The sequence below is a fragment of the Solea senegalensis genome, unplaced genomic scaffold (assembly GCF_019176455.1).
Source record: "Solea senegalensis isolate Sse05_10M unplaced genomic scaffold, IFAPA_SoseM_1 scf7180000013740, whole genome shotgun sequence".
In the NCBI taxonomy this organism is placed as follows: domain Eukaryota; kingdom Metazoa; phylum Chordata; class Actinopteri; order Pleuronectiformes; family Soleidae; genus Solea; species Solea senegalensis.
The window spans coordinates 104-26481 of NW_025320881.1; the positions used below are offsets into that span (position 1 = coordinate 104).

Here is a 26378-nt window from a genome sequence, read left to right on the forward strand (position 1 = left end):
ATGATGGATCGGTGGTGTTACTGCAGTGGCCATAGCTTACTTCAAAACCCGCCAAAGGTTCAAACGTCGTTGATGACAACAGCGGGGGCTAGCGCCAGACACGTCGCTGGGCCTGGGGTGTTCTGTCACTATGCAGCAAATTTTGATTGGCTGACGACACACGTCAGTCAAAGTTATAACCAAATACGAAATGGCAGCTTCAACGAAAGGCCAGCAATACTACTAGAGCAGGTCCACGGAGCTATGATGCGTTTAATGACATCCAGGAAAATCCAGCTCAGCTTCACAAAAAAATAACCATATTCTTTCTGGAAATATAATCATAACATACTGAAAAAGTAATTGAATTCAGACACGTTCAGACACACATTAATTTGATTATAAAAAAAAAAAAGCCCACCACTGATTATTTAATACATTTGAACATTCCGAGAGATCAGCAGTGTAAAATATGTTTTAATGGAGAGTAAGCGGGAGAAAATGCCAGACAACACCGTAAATAAATAGCTCCTTTTTAAAAAAATTGGAATGACCCTTTGTGGTACTTAGATCATCATTATCATTTCTGAACAACTTTACAAAGGAGACAAAATTTCCAGCAGTACCTAGCCCTGAAACTGACTAGTTACCCTTTAAGCAAGCTTACATGATGAAATTCATGGCTGGGATGCAAAATAGTAGGAAACATGAACTGGTAATTAATATTGTAAGTCAGATACAAGTCTTAGCAGTTTACTGCTCAGGCATACAGTATTTACCAACCTAAATTAACTTGGATAACTCAAAGAAAAAAAACTTTGTACAGCAAAATTAAATGATTGAACTTCCTCTGAAATATCTAAAAAAATATGGCTACACATTTAGATGGAGTTCCATTAATGCAGTAATTTATGTTATTTACAAAAGCTAGTGAGAATCACAAATGTCTACTTCATAACAATGCAATGGTTATGCTTGTAAGCAGCAATGGATGACATCTATAAAGAACTACTGGGTGCCATACCATAAAATATCTGCAGGTGGAGTGGAGAGCAAATAAAGACATTTGGGTGCAGTACCGTAAAATGTATGCAGGTGGAGCTCCAGAGCAAAAAGTGTGTGAAACACCAGGGCTGGAAATCAGGTTTTTGTACCAAATTGAGGACCTCTGTTAAAACCAGAGTATAGCATGTTTACAACCTAAGGAAGTGATTTCAGTGAAAACAAAGTGAGGACCGGCCAAAATGTCCTCACTTCGTAAAAAGGACCTCACTCTGTGGGTTAAAAACTCACACTGGTCCTCAGTATGCCACAAGTACAAGAACACACACACACACACACACACACACACACACACACAGACACACACACACACACACAGACAGACACAGACACACACGGAGCAGACACAGGCCACAGACACACACACACACTGGAGCACACACACACACACACAGACAGACAGACAGACAGACACACACACACACACACACACACACAGACAGACACAGACACACACACACAGACAGACACAGACACACACACACAGACAGACAGACACACACACACAGACAGGCACAGACACACACACAGACAGACACAGGCGCGCACACACGGGCAGACACAGGCGCACAGACAGACCTGGAGCCAGACAGACAGACGGAGCAGACACACACACACACACACACACACACAGACAGACAGACAGACACACACACACACACACACAGACAGACACACACACACACACAGACACACACACACAGACAGACGCACACACACACACCTGTTGAACGCCTGTTCACCAGCAGCAGCTCCGTCCGTCTTCATGATCAGTTCATCTGATTGATTTTACTTCAGCAGTTCTTTTCATTTCCATTAAAGTTTTCCTGAAGGTCAGGACAGTAGTTCACTCACATTCACACTCTAACAAATACAGTTGCATTTTATATTTGATATACGGTTAGTGGATTATTAAGAGTTTAGATTTCATTTAGAAATGGATTAGGACTGGATTATTTTCATAACCACTTAATGTTCCTTATCTTCTCCATGAATACACTTCATTAAAGGCTGGTTCATCCTCTCTCCTCCTGCTGTCCACTACTGCCACCTGCTGGTGAGACACTGTGTGTGTGTGTGTGTCGTCATGTGATCTCTCAGCAGATCATAATGAAGCGTGTTGACGTTCACGGTCGCTGCAGATTTACACACATGACACTTTCATCCTCTCACTAAGTCTCACAGTGAGAAAGTAGCCTCTTGGGTGCTGTGATGTGATGAGTCAGTGTCTCCTCCTCCTCCTCCTCCTCCTCCTGTCTAAAAAGAACAGGACTCCCACACAGTTATTTCACTCACTCATTTCATTAAGTGCGAGGTAATTCCTCTCAATCTGTGGCCTGAGGTCTGCGATGAACTAAGCCTCAGTGCTGACAGACATCCACATCTCTCCTCCTCCTCCTCCTCTGGTTCCTCCTTGGTTCTCCTCGTCAGCAGCAGCAGACACACAGGCCTCTCTGCCACCTCGGTTCAGAGCGAGGCTTAAGCCCAGGCTTAATCTGAAGCCAGTGCCTGAGGAGAGGAGCACAGAGAGCAGAGTGAGCGCTGTTACAGTCAAATACACAAGAACATGTCATTAACGTAAAGGTTGACTTTCTAACTTCAGTCTCACGTTGTAATGTGAAACATGATCTCATGCTATTATTATTATTATTATTATTATTGTTAATATTATTATTATTATCATCTTTGATATTAATATTAACGTTATTATTAATATTATTATTGTTATTATTATTATTATCATTAACATTAACATTATTATCATTAATATTGACATTAACATTATTATTATTATTATTATTATTATTATTATTATTATTGTTATTATTATCATTATTACATTCACAGACCGACAGGTCAACAAACTCCTCTGACTGTGGAAAATACTGCGCCACCTTGGTTTGATTTCTAAACATGCATCGGCCCTCCTGTCTGTCTGTCTGTCTGTCTGTGTGTGTCTGTTTGTGTGTGTGTGTGTGTGTGTCTGTGTCTGTCTGTGTGTGTGTGTGTCTGTGTGGCCTGTGTTTGTGTCTCTGTGTGTGTGTGTGTGTGTGTGTCTGTGTCTGCGTCTGTGTGTGTGTGTGTCTCTGTGTGTCTGTGTCTGTTGCTATCTGTAAATGTCACTGGTGTGTTCCCTGTGTGTCTGTGTGTGTGTCTCTGTGTGTGTGTCTCTGTGTGTCTGTGTCTGTCTGTCTGTCTGTGTGTGTCTGTGTGTGTGTGTGTGTGTGTGTGTATGTGTCTGTATGTGTGTGTGTGTGTGTATGCTCTTGTCTGTCTGTGTGTGTGTATGTGTGTGTGTCTGTGTGTCTGTGTGTGTGTGTCTCTGTGTGTCGTCTGTGTGTGTGTATGTTCTAATGTGTGTGTGTGTGTGTGTCTGTCTGTGTGTGTGTCTCTGTGTATGGTCGTCTGTGTCTGTCTGTGTGTGTGTGCGTGGTGTGTGTGTGGCTGTGTCTGTCTGTGTGTGTGTGTGTGTGTGTCTGTGTCTGTGTGTGTCTGTGTGTGCGTCTGTGTGTGTCTGTGTGTGTGTGTGTGTGCTGTGTGTGTGTGTGTGGTGCGTCTGTGTGTGTGTCTCTGTGTGTCTGTGTCTGTGTGTGTGTGTGTGTGTGTGTGTGTGTGTCTGTCTGTGTGTGTGTGTGTGACCACAGTTTGATACTTGTTCATGTAGCAGCTGGTTCAGCTCTATTGACTTTGCCATACCCCAGGCACACACACACATATGTGAGCCTCTCCTGTGTGTATTTTAACAAGACCACACACACACACACACACACACACACACACACACACACACAGACACACGGCTGTGTGGATCTGTAGTGTTTGATGTCTCCTCTGACATGGTGGCTCCAGGTTGTGCGTCTGTCAGGATGTTTTAAGTGTTGTCGCCTCTGGAGGTGAGTTGTCATTGCTGTGTCTCAACAGTCTTAACCTCACACATAAGTTCCTCACAGCACAGACTAAAAGGCCCTTAACAGTTGCTGGGTTTCACAGGCAGTGAGCCGCCCCGTCACTGAAAACATGGCTGCCACTCTGCATCAGTCCACGTTCACGTCTTTATGTCACTGTTGCAACAGGAAACTCAAGTTTCTCTCCCACACCAAAGTCCATAGAGAAAATCAGTGAAATCTACTTGAAGCTCTTACTTACTTCTAGCTCTTATTTGTACCCAAATGTTTAAATGCACTTTTGTAAGTCGCTTTGGATAAAAGCGTCTGCTAAATGACATGTAATGTAATGTAATGTGAGTGGTGAGTGGTTAAGACAGTAAGTCGACTTATGCAGGCTAATATTTGACGTCTTTTTGTAGCTGGCAGCCATTTTGTCAGATGTGGTTGTTTGCAGCAGCTCCTCCTACAACACGTATGAAAACCCTCAGCTGGTCCTTCATTATCCTGTTTATGTCAAGTCATCAGGAACAAAGAGAAAAGACCTGAAGCTGCTCGTCTTTACACACACACACACACATCGTCTTCACTGTTGTTCTACTGCGTCCACATCTTCTATCGCTCTCTCTGTCTCTCTCTCTGTCTCTCTGTCCCTCTGTCTCTGTCTCTCTATTGCTCTCTGTCTCTCTCTCTGTCTCTCTATCGCTCTCTCTCTGTCTCTCTCTGTCCCTCTCTCTCTCTCTCTCTCTCTCTCTCTCTCTGTCTCTGTCTCTCTATCGCTCTCTCTGTGGTGATGGTAAAGTAAAGGCTCACCAGCCGCTCAGGTTTCTAAAACAGCGGCTCCTGTTGCTCCACGTTTGGAGTGGCTCAGTAAGCTGTGGACACATGTTGAGCTCATGGAGGATTTTAACATTTGATTATTATGTAGAAAATATAAAAGAGAGTTATTATTATATACATTCAAATGACGTCGCATGTACTTGACCAAGCGATCTATTCTTTTTCTCATGATTTTTATAAATATGATATATTTCACCGTTATTTAACTCTCTCTTACGACTGAGACCCGGATAATTAACGAAACCGTGTTTTAAACCAGTGCTCGATTCAAATCTTGAGTGAGTGTTGTATATAAACATGGTAAAGTGTGCATGAGTTATCAGAGCAGAGCGGACGCTCAGTGACGGACGTGTTTGTTCACAGACGCCAACCATGAAGCGGCAGCAGAGGCCATCGAGAACATGGCGGACGCCGTCACGCACGCTCGCTTCGTGGGAACAGACCCAGCCAGTGATGAAGTGGTGCTGATGAAGATACTACAGGTACGTTACAACCCTGCCTATCAGGCCCGAGCCACAGATGGCAGGGGCCCAAACTGTTGTTAATCCTTCAGATTATTCTTCTATCTGTGGCTTCGCGATCATTTTTGAAGGCGCTAATGAGCAGAAAAACTCTTGAAACTTTGCATGGAGCTCAGGTCTGGCGAAAATGTGATATTGGCGTAGTTCCCAGACCCGTGTGTTCTTCATGGGCTCTGTAGCGCCCCCTAAGGTGAAATAGAGACAAAATTGAGTTCCAACGAATTTTCCTGAAACTTGGTGGGAAGATGTTATCGACCAAGACGAAGAAAAAAGTCGACCGTAACCATGGCCTCAACTCAACAGGAAGTCGGCCATTTGGAATTTTGTCATTCAATCCACCAGAGGGCCACATGTGGCATTTGGGCCACAAGTTTGAGAGCCCCACCCTATCCTGCTATCGACATGTGACCTGAACATACAAACAACTCAATGTCGGCTTCTTTAGCCACGTGTGTGACTGTTGTGGAGTTGTTCAAATCTGCTGTGACATGGTGTGTGTGTGTGTGTGTGTGTGTGTGTGTGTGTGTGTGTGTGTGTTCAGGTGCTGAGGACTCTGCTGTTGACTCCAGTCGGAGCTCACCTGACCAACGAGTCCGTGTGTGAGATCATGCAGTCGTGCTTCAGGATCTGCTTTGAGATGCGTCTCAGTGGTGAGTCACTAACCTGTACTTTGCTTTGAAATTCAACAAAATGTGAGAAGGGAAAACACGTCGGCTCATACTTTATTAATCCTGAGATGAACTTTTATTTTCTATCCTGTTTTATCCCGACCGGACTCTGTGGTGAATATGCTCCTTCTCCTGTTCTCGTCATGTTTGCAGAACTCCTCAGGAAATCAGCTGAACATACACTGGTTGACATGGTGCAGCTGCTCTTCTCCAGGTAAGTGAGTCACACGGTGGTGGATAAAAGAGGGGAGGAGTCAGCGTGTTAAAGCCATAGTCCAAGTTCTTTTTGTTTGTAAACCACTCACTCTCCCACACAGCAGAAGACTTGCCTGATACAATCCACGTCAGTTTAAGTTGATGATATCTTAAGAACATGTTCAAGTCTTTATCTCACTGTTAGACAGGAAACTGACGTTTATAAACCACTCACTCTCCCACACCAAAGCCCATAGAGAAAATCAGTGATTTTAACATCACACACACACTGCTGCCTCCATCTTTAAGTTCAAATGACTTATTTTGTGACTTCGGCATTTGAAAATCTGTAGTTCGATTTATTTAAGTGACACAAAGTGACCACACGAGGCAGCAGTAGACCAGCAGCTCCTGTGTCCCCACAAGCTAAAATCACTGATTTTCTATGAGGTTTGGTTTAAATGGTTTTGGGGGTCATGGGTATTGATTTATTTTAATCCATTTGTTAATGAATCATTCAATAATTAAGAAGACAAGAGAGTTGAGAGCAATTTTATACTTGGAAGCATAGAGATGTCACATCATAGACTGCTGCAGCTGCTCCTCCTTCACCCCTGAATCATAAATTGGAGGTTTCCTGCATATATTTGTCTCTTAGGTCTCATTATTCTCCTCAAAGCTCATGAATTTCATTTTGCTGCATACATAAGGTCAATGGACCATAGATTCACTAATGTCATAACATGATTTCTCCTTTGGCATTTAGCATAGGAGCCCGACACACACACACACACACACAGATGCATCAGAGTGCCAGTCACATTCAGTCACAGACAAAGGGATGAGGCAGGAGAGCTGCTCACCGTATGATCTGCATATAGATGAAGCTGCTCTCTGCTTCATCAGCAAAGCCCCATAAATACTAAGAAGCACACACACGCACACAGACACACACACTCCAAACTCGCGATGCCAGACATAAGCAATCAGGGAAATAAGCTACAAGAGAAGCTCGTCTGCTCATCTGAATATGAAGGAGCACGTCTCGAGAACAAACAGAGCTCAATATAAAGTGACTGTGACTGTGATTCACCTCCGCTGTGAACACGTCCTACACTCTCTCACACACTCACACACACAATAACTAAATACAACAATAAATTCAAACAATAAATAAATAAAGATAATTGGCTTTTGCCTGCAGTGAGAACAGACACAGTAAGCATTCACTCACAGGTTTTATATTTTATATATTTATTTATTTTACAGTCTAGTTGCAGACTTGGCTTTTTTTTTTGTGATGCATTCATGTAACGATCAGAAATTCACCAGCGTTATATAACCCTGTTAATCATTTATCTCACCTCATTTAGCAATTTATCTAAACATCAGAATTATTAGCTGTTCTATATATCTACCATCAGACTGGCTGCCAAATAATGAGCTGTTCTGTACGTCTACCATCAGACTGGCTGCCAAAGCTAGCCAAAGCTTAGCTATATTCTAAACATTCACAAATAAACTTTGTTTTATTGTTGCACATAGAAATAGAAAAGTCATAAACAGAGGCATGAAGAGGAAACAAATGTTTTTTTTACTCTGATAACACACACACACACACACACTGACCTTTACCCTGAACCTTTAAACTCACACTGACCTCACCATCACTTATAACGTCCACTAAAATAAAAGCTCGCCCTTGAACTCCTGCTCCAGTTTTAGCTCAGAGTAAATACAAATGTTATAGATTCATGTGATAAAACAGACAATAAGTTGCAGTATAGTCTGTATTGTGATTTTTATATAAAGTTTTATTTATTGTTCAGCCCTAGTTTAGTTGTTAAGTGGGTCACGTTTGGACATCGTACACAGACTGTTCCACTGACTGACTGTATATGTATATATATATATATACACACACACACACACACACACGGTATACAGAAGGTCTTTAAACCCCTTAAACCAGGTCTTGACCCACAAACAGACCTTTTAGATTGTGAGGAGCGGACAAAATGTCCTCATAAAGATAGATTTGAACACACACACACACACTGAGCCCTTCATCTCATTTCACTCATGTTTGACCCTCATCAGTCTCCTCCACATGTACACAGACCCTGTGAATGGGTTTGGGCCCCCTCCTCCTCCTCCTCCTCCTCCTCCTCCTCTGTCAGAGAATAATGAGGAGCTGCTCCTCATGACGAGTCTCAGATTGGCTGCTGAAAGTATTAGTCCTGTTAATCTGTTGGACCCACAGATCATCCAATAATCACACTCGCAAGACAACACTCTATTAACACTGAGTCACTGTGTGTGTGTGTGTGTGTGTGTGTGTGTGTGTGTGTGTGTGTGTGTGTGTGTGTGTGTGTGTGTGTGTCTGTGTCTGTCACTGGGTTTCTGTGGACTCTAAAGCTTTGCTTTAAAATGAGATGTCACTCTCTGACACACACACACACATATGTTCTTTGCTTGTGAAACGCTCGAAAAGTTAATTTGTGGTTGAGGTAAAAATAAAAGAACCAGTTTAACATTTGGGGCCACAATGATTAATTTTTACTGAAATTCACATTTAAGAGTCTTGTGTTTGTGGACCTTTTTTCCAAAACAAGTCTTTGTGCAATAAAATACTCTCTGCAGAAGAATTGATTTTTCTCCCAATAATGACTCTATATTCTCTTTTTTTCACTGTTTTTCTTCCAGAATTCCACAGTTTAAAGAAGAGGCCAAGAGTTTTGTTGGCACCAACATGAAGAAGGTAACAGCACTGACGTGATGTTCCATGTTTGCCTGCTCGACGTTGACAGATTCTCTTTTCTTTGTCGTGTCCTCTGTCAGAAAACATGGACACATAAGAAAGAGGGTGTTTCAGGAATAAAAGAAAATATTACAGCACATTTGTACATTTATCACAACGTCCTTGTGACAGCAGATGTACACGTGTTTTGTATGTTATAGTTCTTTGAGGCCTGAATCCTGAGTTTTTCACTAGTTTTTGCTTCTTTTTTTTTTTTGCCTGCGATATTTTGATGCTTTTCCTCCACACAGTTCCAGCTCCACTTTACTGCTTCTCCATCAGTGAGAGAACCTGGTACCTGCTGGTTTTTGTTTTTACTTCCTGCTCTGACGAGGTTCAGCTGAGCCGACACTAAAATGTGACGTAAACAGACTGAAGGTCACTGATTGGTCAGAGAGTGTCGTCACTGAAGAGTCACGAGCGCAACGTCAAAGCAACAATGTCCAACTGTAGATCAAAGTGAAAAAAAGACTTAAAAAGAAAGCGATAATAAACCATGTGGAGTCGAGCTTGAACTGTACCATGGAAAAGATCCATTAGTTCATCCACTCACTGCCTGCTTGTTAGCTCGTTAGCTCGACTGCCCATTCTTATGTCATGACAGCATGAGGCTCTGTGTGCGTGTGTGTGTGTGTGTGTGTGTGTTGGGGCTGCACAATATTACAAAAAAGTCACATTACAATGTTATGCAGGGTTCCCACAGGTCCTTGAAATCCTTGAAGTTGAACGAACTTTTCAAGGCCCTTGAAAGCCTTTTGAAAATAGACACGGGTCACTGAAAGTGCTTAAATCTTTGTTGATATTTTGGCCGACGGTGGTTCAGTGGTAGAGCGAGTTCAACACCAAGGTTGTGGGTTCGATTCCCAGTGGGTGAATGATCATCAACACTATAAATACAGAGTGTTTACCATATTTCAGTAAATGTCTCCTGTCTTCCGTGGATTCCCAAGGGTCCTTGAAAGTTGGTAAATTTTGGAGAGAAAAAAAAAGTCAAGGCCCCTTGAAAACAACAAAGAAAGAAAGTGACTTGAATGATGAGCCGTGGAAGTGACACGCTGCACGTTTTTGTTTGATTGTAGCAGTAGCATGACGACATGATGTTTGCTCTAGTTCTGAAATAATGCATGTGCAGCTCTAGTGTGTGTGTGTGTGTGTTTACTGCTCACTAATCACGGGCACATGCCTGCTCCCCCTTCTCTTCTGAGGCTTACAATATCTTGTGGAAAAACAAACGAGTTCAGGTAAGAAAGACGTTGCTGGAGAGACCCCCCCCCTCCCCCCGACCTCCCTGACCTCCCTGACCTCCCTGACCTCCCTGAGTCTGTAAATGTAGACGATTCTCAATCGTTTTCGTACCGTCAGACGATGACCAGGCTGTGCTTCTGTGCGCTCTCACCTCACATCTGTCTCACTGTTGAACCTTTGGTTTATGGATCATATATATATATATATATATATATATACACACACATGTATATGATGTACAGTTTCCTGTTTGAGGCGTCTCTCTAACAGTGAGATAAAGACGTCAACATGTTGTTAAGATACCGTTAACTCTGAGGCTCCACGTCTCAGTGCGTCGTCAGAAAAACCTGAAATGTATTTTTAAAAAAGCTTCTTTGACCACAAGTATCAGCATTATTGCAATAAATCAATAAATACAGTTCAAACCAAACTCCTACACTACCCATAATGCACCAGCGTGTCAGGCGTGGTCAGCCGTCCTCTCAGTGATCTGCTCCATTTCCTTCAGCTGAAAATGCGCGCTGGTGGAATGAGTGAGTCGTCGAAATGGAAGAAGCAGAAGCGCTCGCCGAGGACTCCGCGCCACACGGCCCGGAGTCCGTCCGGACAGATGGAGCCGAACCAGTCCAGTACTCTGAGCAACAACAACCTTTCAGGTGTGAAACTCTTCAACAAGTCTCTGTTCTCCCCTGAAAAACAACTTGTTGTTTAATATTGGCCAAATGGCCGGTTCAAGACCAGTTAAGTCTAGTTCAAGACCAGTTAAGTCTGGTTCAGACTTGTTCAAGGCTGGTTCAGGCTGCTTGTCACCTGCCTACACATCTGTGCATTTGTGAGTGTGACTGAATGGTGAAACTCCTCATCTCTCCTGCAGGTGGCGTCCCATTCATCGAGCCGGGTCTGTCCACCTCCAGTTTACCGGCCTCAGACAGCGCCGCCTCGTCCATTTCCAGCCCCACAACCACAGACAGTGGCCTGGACACAGGGTCCAAGGCCACTTCCAGAGAAGACCTGTCCGACCTGGAACAGTGTAGCTCGTCTGGGAACATGGCGGCTAACGCCAGCTCACTCCCCAACACAGAGATCACCTCTCCTGATCCACAGGTAACATGGTTTGATTCTGCTGAATCACAAACACTGTGTTTGTTAGAGAAGCAGAAGCTTCCAGTCTACATGGACACTTCCTGTCTGAGCTAAGTCTGGGGTTTTCACAACAAAAGCATCACTAGTTCATCTACTTCTGAAGTATTTAATTATTTTGAAATACGTCCACAGACTGCCCGAGCATTCGTTTTACAAACATGACTCGTGATTTATTGTGTGTGTGTGTGTGTGTGTGGTGTCCAGTGTGAGGGCAGACAAGTTGGACCTGCACAGTCTGTCTCAGTGGAGTCCATCCCTGAGGTTCTGGAGGACAAAGACTCTGTCACAGAGCAGTCGGACACGTCTTCTGTCCACGACATGGACTACGTCAATCCCAGAGGAGTCCGCTTCACACAGTCCACACAGAGAGACGGTACGAACATATAAACCATGACAGAAACAAGAGTCAAGTGTAAACCTTAATCGCCCTCTTGTGGCCGCCCGTAGGAGCGTCCCTCATCCCGTACGGCCTCCCATGTCTGAGGGAACTCTTCCGCTTCCTGATCTCGCTGACGAACCCGCACGACCGCCACAACACGGACGCCATGATGCACATGGGCCTGCAGCTGCTGACTGTCGCGCTCGAGGCGGCGCACATCGCTAACTACCAGTCGCTGCTCGGGCTGGTCAAAGACGAGCTGTGCAGACACCTGTTCCAGGTAAAGCTGAGACAGAAATAAGACGCTTTTAGAATTTGGCACTGAGGAAGTCGTAGCTGCGACTGTTAATCGTGTTGTGAGGGTTCTTTTTTAATAATTCAAACAACTTTTCATGATCACGATTGTTCTCTTCTATGCAGACGATAATACAAACAGTACAAACAGTACAAACATGTTGCTGGTGTTGTTTTCTGTCTGTAGTTGCTGAGTGTGGACCGTATGAACCTCTACACGTCCTCCATACGCGTCTGCTTCTTGCTCTTTGAAAGCATGAGAGTTCACCTGAAGTTCCAGCTGGAGGTTCATTTTTCCTGCATCAAATAATCCTAATTTAAAGATGACTCCTGTGTAATCCAGACACTTTAACACTGGGCTGTTTGTGTGCCGACCGCTGCAGATGTACCTGAAGAAGCTGATGGACATCATCACGTCGGAGAACGTGAAGATGCCCTATGAGATGAAGGAGATGGCTCTGGAGGCTCTGGTCCAGCTCTGGAGGATCCCCAGCTTCGTCACCGAGCTCTACATCAACTACGACTGTGACTTCTACTGCTCCAACCTCTTTGAAGACCTCACCAAGCTTCTGTCCAAGGTATGCAGCTCATTTTCACCAAATAAGACGAAGAAGAATATCATCAACAATTCCACAGAACCCTGAATGAAGATGTTGAAAACCAAGTCCCTTGACCTTTGTGTTGGGTTCAGAACGCGTTCCCGGTGTCGGGGCAGCTGTACACCACACACCTGCTGTCACTGGAGGCTCTGCTCACAGTCATCGACAGCACTGAAGCCAACTGTCAGGACAAAGTTCTCAGCACTGGAGCACAGGAGCAGACTGATGATACTCTGGCAGAGGGCGACGCCCCTAACACGGACAACACAGCTGGTAAACACACACACACACACAAAGAAGGTGAAGTACGATAATAACTAGAGATATTTGTATCGAGTATTGCTGACAATGGGCCGATCACGGGGCCGATTTGCCCGTGTGTCACATGTTCAACACAACAAACCTCCATGGGTCACACACCAGTGATGCTGTTACACTAATGGACATGTTTGAGAGTGCGTCGTCGAGGCTGCATGAGCGTCTTCTGTGTAGAAGCTGTTGGTTCATTCAGCTGCTTTTGTGTTGGATGTTCAAATCATTATTGTACTAAACTAAACCATTGACCAAGAACTGACTGGTTTATTTAAGATTGTTGCAGAGTTATTAAATAAATGAGTAATTCAGTACATTTCTATCTGTTTGTATGTGTTTATGCAAAATAGGAACGTTTAAGTCAAGTCTGATGTTGCCTTGCACAAAAGAATGATCCCAGTCTATTCTGTTGGTTTCCACGCTGTTTTCTGTCGGCCGATTCTAAACCTTTACATATCGGTATCAGATGTGAAAAAAGAGGATCGTGAATCCCTAATATAATAATAAATAAATACATCATCCAGAATATAATAATAGATAAATATATGATCCCTAATATAATAATAAATGAATATTTAATCCCTAATATAATAATACATATATAATCCCTAATATAATAATACATTTATAAATAATCCCAAATATAATAAAAAATAAATATATAGTCCCTAATATAATAATACATAAATGAATAATCCCTTATATAATAATAAATAAATAAATAATCCCAAATATAATAATAAATAAATATACAATCCCTAATATAATAATAAATAAATACATCATCCAGAATATAATAATAGATAAATATATAATCCCGAATATGATGATAAATAAATAAATAATCCTGAATATAATAATAAATAAATATATGATCCCTAATATAATAATAAATAAACAATCCCAAATATAATAATAAATGAATATTTAATCCCTAATATAATAATACATATATAATCCCTAATATAATAATACATTTATAAATAACCCCAAATATAATAATAAATAAATATATAGTCCCTAATATAATAATACATAAATGAATAATCCCTTATATAATAATAAATAAATAAATATTCTCTAATATAATAATAAATAAATAAATAAATAATCCCAAATATAATTATAAATAAATATACAATCCCTAATATAATAATAAATAAATAAATAATCCCTAATATGATAAATAAATAAATAAATAAATAATCCCTAATATAATAATTAATAAATATATATATAATCCCTAATATAATAATACATAAATAAATAATCCCTTATATAATAATAAATAAATAAATATTCTCAACATAATAATAAATAAATAAATAAACAATCCCTAATATAATAATAAATAAATAATCCCGAATATAATAATAAATAAACAAACAATCCCTAATATAATAATAAATAAATAAATAAATAATTAATCCCTAATACAATATTAATAAATAAACAATCCCAAATATAATAATAAATAAATAAACCATAATATAATAATAAATAAATATACAATCCCTAATATAATAATAAATAAATGAATAAATAATCCCTAATAATAACTTGGGATTCTCTGTTCTTAGATCTCACTCGACTGACCGACACCAACGGTCTGACTCTTCCACAAACTAACAATGAGCCGGTGTGTCCACCGACCAGTGGACACCTGATGGCAGAGAAGATGAAGCTGGGTCGACAGGATCAAGGAGACAATGATGCTGGTGAGAATCACACAGAATCTGCACAACATTTATTAAAACATGAATTACATAATACAAAAGAGTGTAAGCAGAGAACTTCACTGACCTCCAGGAAGTCTCTTTATTCTTAGTTCACTCAATATGATACAGATAATAATAATAATTTTATCACATCTAATTATCTGATTTAGGTTTTTGAATTTGTAAACATTAAAAAAAACAGGGAGAATTCTGAAATTCAGACCTGAATTTTCATCCATTTTCAAAGCTGAGAAGAAACCCTCGAAGAAGCCTCATCGTTTCTCATCCCTCTTGCCAAACTCTCAGGAATTACTGGACATCAGGACAAAGAAAAAGGTGAGCGTTGACGTCGTAAAGGTTACGTGACGTTGTTTTTAGTGAATGACTGCACCTTGAACGCTTCGTGGTTCGTCGTTGTCCGTGCAGCTGCTGATCACGGGCACCGAGCAGTTCAACCTCAAGCCAAAGAAGGGAATCCAGTTCCTGCAGGAGAAAGGCCTCCTCACTACGCCCATGGACAACAACCAGGTGGCGCAGTGGCTCCGAGAAAATCCCCGACTAGACAAGAAGATGATCGGGGAATTCGTCAGCGATCGCAAGAACATGGAGCTTCTGGACAGTTTTGTCAAGTAAGCAGAGATCAATGTAATGTTGAGTGTTAGTCATTTAAAACAACCGCACTCCAGATGATAGAAACTGGCAGTACATAAAATAAATTGATATAACAAAATACTTAAACACAGTGCAGTATAAGGAAATAAAAATTTCCATTAAAGGTCTTTAATGGATCCTGTGGAGCGGATGTTCCAGATCCTGGGGCCGCTGCCACAAAGGCTCGGTCACCTTTGGTTTTTAGCCTCATTTTGGGCGTGGTCAGTAGCAGCTGATAGGCAGGTTCTGCATAGATGTCATTGATCACCTGGAATGATTGAATAAAAAACACTTTTTCAAAACTTTGACAGATATGGCAGTTTAGAGATTGGCCTGAAGTTGGAGAGGAGTCCAGATTTGTCTTTTTGATAAGCGGCTGCACAACGGCGTGTTTGAGAGCGGCTGGGACACGCCCAGTGCAAAGGCAGGAATTCATGAATAAAAGAATAAAAGACGAGATGACGAGACTACATTGGCCAGTGAGGGGAGGGATACACATTCAAACTGAAAAACATCATATAAAGAGGACCAGAGGGATAGAGCTAGAGCCAGCGGGAGAAAAGGCACATGGCCGAGGAGTTTGAGAAAAGTCTCACAGAGGGTGAGCGAGGGGACCGCTGAAGAGTCACCACAAGGGTTAACAAGGGAGCTAAAGATATTAAAAAGAGCGTGGGAAGATGCCATTTTCACAGCCTTCACAGCACTGTGGTAAGCAGACAGGCTTTCACAGAGAACTTCTTCACAGACATGGAGCTTGTCTTTGTTCCACTTTCTCTCAGCCCCTGAGCACGTGTGTGGAGTCAGTGAGCCACGCTTCTGATTCTAAACGGTGCAACAGAATCAAGGATATTTAAGATGTTTAAGAAGTCAGTGACAAGTGGTCTGGATTCACAGCACACATGAATATTAAAATCTGCAGAAATTAGAAAGTGATCGTATTTCACAGCAGCACCTGAGAGAGAATCTGCGAAGTCACGGATGAATTTTGGAGGGCGATAAACAACCGGCAACATAGTGGAGAAGGAGGGAAGTTGTAGCTCAAAAGTTTGTAGTTCGACGCTGGAGAAGGCAACAGATGGAATTAGAACAGTGAGGCCAGACCTCCACCTCTGCCAGTGCTCCGAGGGGAGCGGAGTCCAGAAAACGCTCTGACTCAAGTCACAAAGTCATTCAATAAAAAAAGTTTGGTTTACTAGTCACTAGTTCTAATGTGTTATTCAGTGTAAAGACACTAAACTGAGCTTTCTGTCTCTCTCTCTGTCGCAGCACATTCACCTTCCAGGGCCTCCGCATCGACGAGGCTCTGCGTCTCTACCTGGAGGCCTTCAGACTTCCTGGAGAAGCCCCCGTCATCCAGAGACTCCTGGAGACCTTCACCGACAACTGGCATGTAAGACACCAGTTTCCTCGAACCCTCTTTTAATAAACGGTTTTCATGTTGTCACCATCATTAATCTGCCTGGATGAATATATAGAACAAGGCTGCGGCGACGCGTTAGCGTTAGCCGCGCTGAGTAGACATGTCAGGTTCCACTGCCGTCAGCCAACGGAAAGGTGACTTCTCAGAATAGCAGGAGACGTGTCACCTGGAAACTATGAGTGTAAAGTCCTTTTCTTAAAGTGACACCACACTCACGGACACAGAGTTCATAGAACATGATCATGGTCTTTATCTCACTGTCACACACATTAATGTAAGTTAGATTTATGTAAGTGACACAAGGTGACCACACGAGGCAGCAGTGGACCAGCAGCTCCTGTGTCCCCGTCAGTTTCTTGTTTGTACAAAGTTATCTAATGGTGAGATAATGTACACAAAAGCTAAGCTTTTTCATTGTGAAGCTGTTTTTCATGGCGTCCCTGAACGTCTCTCTGTCTGTCTACAACAAGTCAAGTACCAAATTTCAGATGCTTTCTTGTGTTCATGTGTTTAAAACTCTCCTGGGATTTAAAGGGGACATATTATGCAAAATCAACTTTTTAACCATTTCAATACTTATATTTGGGACTCTGGAGGCCCTACCAGTCGCCAAAGTGTGGAGAAAGAATACTCAGTCATGTTTTCGTGGTCCCTCTTAGTGTAAGTATAGGCCATAAAACACTCCATGTTGAATTCCCTGCGCTTATGACGGCAGCATGCGCATTTCACTGCGAATGTTACCGCCCACCAGTAAGTTTACTTGGAAAGCTCCACCTTAGCTCCACCTTAGCTCCACCTTAGCTCCACCTTAGCTCCACCTTAGCACCACCTTAGCTCCACCTTGTCCCTGCGAGAGTGCAGGCGAGGGAGGAAGAGCGGTATTATGTCAACGCGGAGGGACAAGTGTGCTGTTGGTGGCTGCACAGTGGAGCACAGTGTTTTACAGAGGATTTTATATATGAAGCTAATGTGCCGATGATAAAGTCAGCAAACGTGTGTTCACTTCACATCAGTATTTAGTCAGCGACGTACAAACACACACATTGTTAAGAAAAGGTCACACAGAGGTCATAACTGACCATTCTGACACGTCCTAATTAAACATATTTGTTCAGTACGTCCTCCATGACCGGAGCACACACTCAGTCTGATACAGTCACATACAGCAGCAGTTTATGCAGCGATCAGCGGTGGATCAGCGGTGCTGTCCCTAAGTGTTTTTAACTGATTTACAGTTGGACAGTGTTCGGCTCCATCCTTATGTAGGACGTCTCTTCCTGTGACGCATGCTGCCATGTTGATATTGTCAGAGAACTAGTGGAGGGAGGGGGAGAGGAATGGAGCTGAGGGAACAGGAGCTGAGTGAGTGAGCACTGTGAAGAGGACACATCAGAAACCCCCTGGAAGAAGTGGGTGTGTGTTTGCCTGTGTCTCATTTGCATATAAAGGGACCATGCACAAAACCCAGCATTCTGAAAGGGGCGGGTTTAGCAGGGTTATTGAACTACTATGGTGCTTCATCCTTATGGTATTTTGACCAAAGCATGTCACTGACATGTTCATTAGGACACCAGGGAACTATTTTAATGGGGGAAATAGGGTATAATATGTCTCCTTTGAGTGGCCTTAAATGACCATTTGTTCTGTGTGTGTGTGTAGAAAGTGAACGGCTCTCCCTTCATGACCAATGACGCAGGCTTTGCTTTGGCATACGCCGTCATCATGCTCAACACTGACCAGCACAACCACAACGTCCGCAAGCAGAACATCCCCATGACCGTAGAGGTGAGTGACACAGGAAGTGAGGACATTGGGTTGTGAATAAACGTGTTAATTCTTATTGGCGATGACAAGTCAAGTGATGAAAGGAGCAGGATCCCCTGTAGCATGGAGGAAATCATTTCCACTGCCGTGTTTGAGCAAATAATCCAAAGTGGACAGCACAGCTTCAGTCATGTGAAACCCAGCGCTGCATTCATTTACAGTTGCCACTAAAAACATCTGAGACCACTTGTCCGTTCAATGAGTGAAAAAGAGCCGCCCTGTGTCTGTGTGTCTGTCTGTGTGTCTGTGTGTGTGTCTCTGTGTCTCTGTGTGTCTGTGTGTCTGTGTGTTTGTGTGTGTGTCTCTGTGTGTCTGTGTGTGAGAGATAGAATGACATTCCCCTGTGAGTGCTAGAATTTGCTCTGGTGCAGCCTGGCAGCTCCGAGAACTCACAGCCAACAGCTGTAGCCAGTGGTGGTCCGTCTGAGAGGGGGGACTCATCCTGAACAGGCGGCGCTGGGGGAGGACAGGGGGAGGCCAAAGTCTCTCTTTCTCTCTCTTCATCCACCGCCTTTGTTTTTCTGTCTTTGATTGACAGCAGAGGAAGACTAAACAGTGGCAGCTTGTGGACAGACTCCTCACGAGACACACATGTTTTCTCTCTCTTTGTCTTCTACTTCTACTACTGCCTATCAAGCAATCAATCCATCCATCAAACTTTATTTATACAGCACTTTTCATATAAGGTAGTGCGACTCAATTACAATTACAGCGGATAAAACATGATGAAAGGAAACAGGAGTGAGGAAATCTAACCCTAACCCTGTCCTAACTGACAAACAGCTGCTAGGGAAAGCACATGCTTTATATGAAGCATATTTATAAATATGCTTTTTAAGTGCTAACGTACTTTAAAGTATTTATTTAAGTGCTAGCATACTTTAAAGTATTTATTTAAGTGCTAGCATACTTTAAAGTATTTATTTAAGTGCTAACATACTTTAAAGTATTTATTTAAGTGCTAACGTACTTTAAAGTAATTATTTAAGTGCTAATGTACTTTAAAGAATTTATTTAAGTGCTAACATACTTTAAAGTATTTATTTAAGTGCTAACATATTTTAAAGTATTTATTTAAGTGCTAACATACAGAGTCTTTATTTAAAGCTAACATTTTTATATTTATTTATTTAAGTGCTAACATACTTTAAAGTCTTTATTTAAGTGCTAACATATTTTAAAGTATTTATTTATTTAAGTGCTAACATACTTTAAAGTATATATTTAAGTGCTAACATACTTTAAAGTATTTATTTAAGTGCTAAAGTTCTTTAAAGTATTTATCTAAGTGTTAACACACTTTAAAGTATTTATTTAAGTGCCAGCATACTTTAAAGTATTTATTTAAGTGCTAGCATACTTTAAAGTATATATTTAAGTGCTAGCATACTTTAAAGTATTTATTTATTTAAGTGCTAGCATACTTTAAAGTATTTATTTATTTAAGTGCTGTAGCATAGTTTAAAGTATATATTTAAAGTTATATACTTAAAGTATTTATTTATTTAAGTGCTAGCATACTTTAAAGTATTTATTTATTTAAGTGCTAGCATACTAAATATATATTTAAGTGTAGCATACTTTGAAGTATTTATTTAAGTGCTAGCATAATTTAAAGTATTTATTTAAGTGCTAGCATACTTTAAAGTATATATTTATTTAAGTGCTAGCATACTTTAAAGTATTTATTTAAGTGCTAGCATAGTTTAAAGTTTATATTTAATTGCTAGCATATTTGAATGTTTATGATAATAAATAAAAAAGCAGTCACATCTGTCTGTGGCTCTCTTGCGCCCCCTGGCTGTCTGTCTGTGTGTGTGTGTGTGTGTGTGTGTATGTTGTTCAGCCTTGATGCTGTCAGTCAACACTGTGTGCTGAGGTTTATTTCTAGGAGTAATCCTTGTTTTGCTAAAGCTTCCAGCAGCGTGTATTAAGTGACACATAACAAGTGTGTGTTTCTAAGCCGGGCCTCGTTTTAATTGTTGATTGGATTCTTCAGTTAATGAAGCAGTGAGTGTCTCAGGCTCGGCCATCTCTGCTGAGCTGCTGGTGTTCACATGCATTGACTGACATGTTGATGGTGGACACACTGACTCACTTCATTGTCCTCTGTTAAAACAGCAATTCAAGAAAAACCTGAAGGGAGTCAACGGAAACCAAGACTTTGACCAGGACATGTTGGAGGACATCTACAACGCCATAAAGTGAGCTCACCACACACACACACACACACACACAAAAATGATTTTACCAACATAAAAACAAGTCTATGATATCTTTATTATCTTTATCTTATTGTTAGACAGACTTTTCCAACAGGAAACAGAAGTTTGTCACTTTCTGTACAGAAGTCCAGAGAGAGAAAACCTGTGATTTTATCATCACACACACACTGCTGCCTCCATCGCTAACTTCTAACGGCTTATTTTGTGAATTCGGCCTTTGACAATCTTAATTTAGATTTATTTAAGTGACACAAAGTGACCACACGAGGCAGCAGTAGACCAGCAGCTTCAGTGTCTCCATGAGCTTAAATCACTGATTTTCTCAGTGGGCTTTGGTGTGGGAGAGTGAGCGGTTTACAAACTTCAGAACTACAGTGAGATAAAGCTGCAAATACATTTGAAATTAGGGCTGCAACATTTATTCATGAATAAAACACTTGGGACATGTGAAAATGTACTCCTCATAATAAAGACAATATTAAAAACTGAATAATTTTGGTTTGGTAATGGAGACATTTCTAAAAAGAAGCCATGTTGATGACGTCATAGACTTACAGATGGTGTCTTTGTCTCCCTCTGTAGGACCGAGGAGATTGTGATGCCAGACGAGCAGACGGGTTTGGTGAAGGAGAACTACGTGTGGAGTCTGCTGCTGCACCGCGGTGCCACGCCCGAGGGCGTCTTCCTGCTCCTGCCGGCGGGAAGCTACGACCACGACCTGTTCTCCATGACCTGGGGTCCAACCATCGCCGCCCTCTCCTACGTCTTTGATAAGAGCCTGGATGACAACATCGTCCAGAAGGCCATCACTGGCTTCAGGTACACAACGTTAAAGACCCTGGAAAGCAACACTTACTAAATCTAAATCTTATACTTTATTAAACCCCCATAGGGAAATTATTTCCCTGCGTTTGACCCATCCTAGAATTAGGAGCAGTGGGCTGCCACACTGAGTAGCACCCGGGGAGCAATGGGGCTGGGTACCTTGCTCAGGGGTACCCCAGCACTTTTGACCTGGTGGGGACTTGAACCGGCGACCCTCCAGTTACAAGCCACTTGGCCACGGGCTGCCCTAACTACTACTACTACTGCCCTACTATCAATTTATAATGACTTATTTCCATATGATTTTATTGTTAATAGATTTATTTTGAAATGATGTGAAATATCAACATAAATATTATTATTTTCATGTCTTTTTCTCCACTTACTGACCAAACCTGGTCCTAAAAGTCAAAACATGTGCTTTTAATCTTTACTCTTAAAACATTACTTTTACTTTTTGACACTGAAATCTGTTTGTTGTTGGTTGTTTGATGACTTTTTGAAATGTTATCGTGTTATCGTTCTGTCTCTCTGTAGGAAATGTGCCATGATCGCAGCTCACTACGGCTTCAGCGATGTGTTTGATAACCTGATCATCTCACTGTGTAAATTCACCACTCTGAGCAGTGAGGTGAGACAAACTCACACATGAACATTTAGATATTTAAAAAGAAAACATGTATGTATTTACTTCCCTCAGTCACTACATTAGGCACAAATTTGCTCTTGTTGTGATTTATTTTATAGTCTTTAAAAAAACAAGTCCACCTAAATGTATTTATAGATTTGATTTACTGTAGATTTATATAATTTATTTCTATAAATAAACTTGTATACATATTTAACTATCTCTGTAGTAAAGGTTATGTTGCTGTGCCTCTCCTCTCCACCTTCAGTCTGTGGAGAACCTTCCGTCTGTGTTTGGTGGGAACATTAAAGCACAGACAGCAGCTAAGACGGTATTTGACCTGGCTCATCGCCATGGTAACATCCTGAGAGAGGGATGGAAGAACATCATGGACTCCATGCTGCAGCTGTTCAGAGCCGAGCTCCTGCCCAAAGCCATGGTGGAGGTCAGGAGGAGTCATTGTTTGTTTCTTTGTACTTTGCTGCCACCTGCTGGTCACAGCTCACTCTCACTCACTCATTCACTCACTCTCTCTCTCGCTCTCTCTGTCTCTCTCTCTCTCCCTCTCTGTCTCTCTCTCTCTCTCTCATCTGTCTCTCTTTCTCTCTCTCCCCCTCGGTCTCTCTCTTTCTCTCTCTCTCTCTCCCGGTCTCTCTTTCTCTCTCTCTCCCCCTCTCTCTCTCTCCCCTCTCTTTCTCTCTCTCTCTGTCTCTCGGTCTCCCCCTCTCTCTCTCTCTCTCTCGGTCCTCTCTTCTCCCTCTCTCTGTCTCTCTCCCTCTCTGTCTCTCTCCCTCTCTGTCTCTTTCTCTCTCTCTCCCTCTCGGTCTCTCTCTCTCTATCTCTGTCTCCCTCGCTCTCTCAGGTTGAAGATTTCCTCGAACCAAACGGAAAGATTTCTCTTCAACGAGAGGAGACGCCTTCAAATCGGTATTAATCCTCTCTGCTAAATAAAGAAATAAAAAAGAGATAAGAAGTTGTGTCCTTCTGTTCCTTTATTCTCCTCATTTCCTCTCATCACCTCCTCTTCTCTCCACCTGTCCTCTTCACTTTTTATTTATTGATTTAAAGTTTGAATTGTTCTCCTCTTCCTCCTCTTCCTCAGCGGTGAGTCTGCAGTGCTGAGTTTTGTGAACTGGTTAACTCTGAGCGGAGCAGAACAGTCTGGACTCAGGGGTCCGTCCACAGAGAACCAGGAGACCAAGCAGGCGGCCATCCTCTGCATCAAGGTAGTGGACACATGTTTACAAAACACCATGTTTACATCACACCATGTTTACATCACAACATGTTTACATCACATGTTTGCATCACAACATGTTTTCATCACATGTTTGCATCACAACATGTGTACATGCCATGTTTACATCACAACATGTTTACATCACACCATGTTTACATCACATGTTTGCATCACAACATGTTTTCATCACAACATGTTTTCATCACAACATGTTTGCATTACATGTTTGCATCACAACAGTGTACATGCCATGTTTACATCACAACATGTTTTATTTTGTATTTTGCATCTAACAGTGTACATACCATTTTACATCACAACATGTTTTACATCTAGCTTTGTATGTACATACCATGTTTACATCACATGCCCCATCACAACATGTTTTCATCCTGTTTATCTAACATGTTTACATCACATGTTTGCATCTGTTTGTATTTTTCATCATGTTTGCATCACAACATTATTGTACATTATGTTACATCTAGCATGTTTGCATCACATGTTTGCATCTGCTGTGTACATTACCATCTGTTTTACATCTAAGTAACATCTGCTTATGTTTACATCACATGCTTACATCTGGCATGTTTGTATCAAAACATGTTTTCATCACATGTTTGCATCACAACATGTTTACATCACATGTTTACATCACAACATGTTTACATCCACATGCTTACGTCGTATACTTACGTCTGGCATGTTTACATCACGTACTTACGTCATGTTTACATCATGTTTGCATCATGTTTTCATCACATGTTTACATCACGTATTTATCTGGCATATGTTTACATCACATGCTTACATCACGTTTACATCTCAACATGTTTACAGTTTACATCACATGCTTGCAAAACATGCTTACATCACATGTTTACATCTCAACATGTTTACATCACATGCTTACAAACATGCTTACATAACAAGTTTGCATCACATGTTTACATTACAGGTTTACATGTTTACACTTTTACAGTTTACATCACATGCTTACATCTCAACATGTTTGCATCACATGTTTACATCTCAACATGTTTACAGTTTACATCACAACATGTTTACATCACATGCTTACATCACATATTTACGTTTACATCACATACTTACATCACATGTTTACGGTCATCTTTGCCCATAACTGCCGGAGTTCCACAAGGCAGTGTCTTGGGGGCCTTACTTTTTCTGATCTTTATTGATGACCTTGCATCACACTTGAAGAATGACCTCCACCTATTTGCGGATGATTCAACTCTACCTGTCATTATAAAAAACCCTGGCCTGAGAAACACTGTGATCTGGACAAAATAGACAAGTGGGGCTCAGACTGGTGTATAACATTCAACGCACGATTATGAGCAGGAAATGAGAACTGTCCCATCCTCCTCTCTACTTCATGAATGAAGAGCCAAAGCCAACTCAGAGTATTACTCTTCTCTGTGTCACCATCACCAACACTCTAACCTGGACTCCTTTCACACAGCTAGGAGGTTATATATCCTTTGTATAATTTGTCTAATTTGATGTACTCGCATAATTGTTTTCCTGTATGAGCCACCATGGTAACACCAGGCTCCTATTGAATCATATAAAACAAAACTTTATTATGAAGTTATGTTTTCACGTGAAGATGTTATATATAGTTTATAGTCATGTCTGGACAATAATGTAATATTATCTCATTACCACCACACATAAGAGTCCAATAAAGAAAATATATTTATTATATATATATATATATATATTGTTTTTTATTTCACATAACGTGAAACTGTTTTATTTTACAAATCAATCGCAAAATAAAATGTATTAAAATGTTCACATTTAAGAAGAAAATCCACAGAAAGTTGATACCGAACCCATTAAATCAATTATAGCATTAGTTGACTTTTAATCCAGTAATTGATGAATCATTGTATCTGTAGTTGTGACGTTATTAAATTTTTATCTTTCCTCAGCAATGTGACCCAGAGAAACTGATCACTGAGAGTAAGTTCCTGCAGCTGGAGTCTCTGCAGGAGCTGATGAAGGTCAGTGACTGTTAGAACGACGACATGTGGTGTCACAGTCAGTGGATGATGATGATGATGATGTGTGTGTGTGTGTGTTGTCGTGGTCAGGCTCTGATCTCAGTCACTCCTGATGAAGAGACCTACGATGAAGAGGACGCCGCCTTCTGTCTGGAGATGCTACTGCGGATCGTCCTGGAGAACAGGTCAGAGCAGAGAAGCTTGTGTGTGGAGACACAGCTGCTCGTCTCCCAGTCACTCACTGTCCTCTGTGTTTGTGTGTGTGTGTGTGCGCAGGGACCGCGTGTCCTGTGTGTGGCAGACGGTGCGTGACCACCTGTGTCACCTCTGTGTCCACGCTAACGAGAGCTGCTTCCTGGTGGAGAGAGCCGTGGTCGGACTTCTGAGACTCGCCATCCGTCTGCTGCGGAGAGAGGACATCAGCTCTCAGGTACGGAATCAACGAGGAGGTGTCCCCACGCACGTGTCCCCACGCACGTCTGGGAGTGCAGCAGTTCCTCATTTACATAGGGTGCAAATTGGCAAAAATGGACGCCAAGATTCCAAATGGCCGACTTCCTGTTGAGTTGAGGCCATGATTGCAGTGGACTTTTTTGTTCATCTTGGTCTAAAACATCTTCACACCAAGATTCACCAAGGAGCTCAATTTGTCTCTGTTTTCACCTTGGGGCGCTATAGAGCCCCTGAGCAACACGCAGGTCCGGGAACTGCCAATATTGCATTTTCGGATTAACATTAGGCTCCTCGCATGAATTTGTGCCTGGAGTCTTTTTGGGCCCCTGCCAGTCGTGGCATTAATAATGACACATTGACCCTCAGGTTCTGCTCTCCCTGCGTCTCCTGCTCATGATGAAAACTCACGTCCTGTCGAGGGTCAGCAGAGAAGTGGCCT

At 41.7% G+C, this 26378-nt stretch overlaps 1 protein-coding gene across 1 annotated transcript; it reads left to right on the plus strand.

Moving 5' to 3' along the window:
* Window positions 1–4922: 4922 nt before the first annotated feature.
* Window positions 4923–26374, plus strand: LOC122760552 (Golgi-specific brefeldin A-resistance guanine nucleotide exchange factor 1-like; the record flags this gene model as incomplete). Its single annotated transcript, XM_044015654.1, has 26 exons — window positions 4923–5248; window positions 5829–5937; window positions 6109–6169; window positions 8857–8911; window positions 10704–10851; window positions 11070–11299; window positions 11543–11711; window positions 11786–11997; window positions 12199–12297; window positions 12395–12589; window positions 12703–12883; window positions 14503–14640; window positions 14888–14976; window positions 15067–15269; window positions 16558–16681; window positions 18371–18496; window positions 20657–20739; window positions 21343–21579; window positions 22123–22216; window positions 22482–22658; window positions 23076–23140; window positions 23316–23439; window positions 25415–25486; window positions 25577–25671; window positions 25763–25916; window positions 26306–26374. Coding segments are annotated over exons 1-26 (3390 nt in total), but the record flags the coding sequence as incomplete, so codon positions are not given.
* Window positions 26375–26378: the final 4 nt, after the last annotated feature.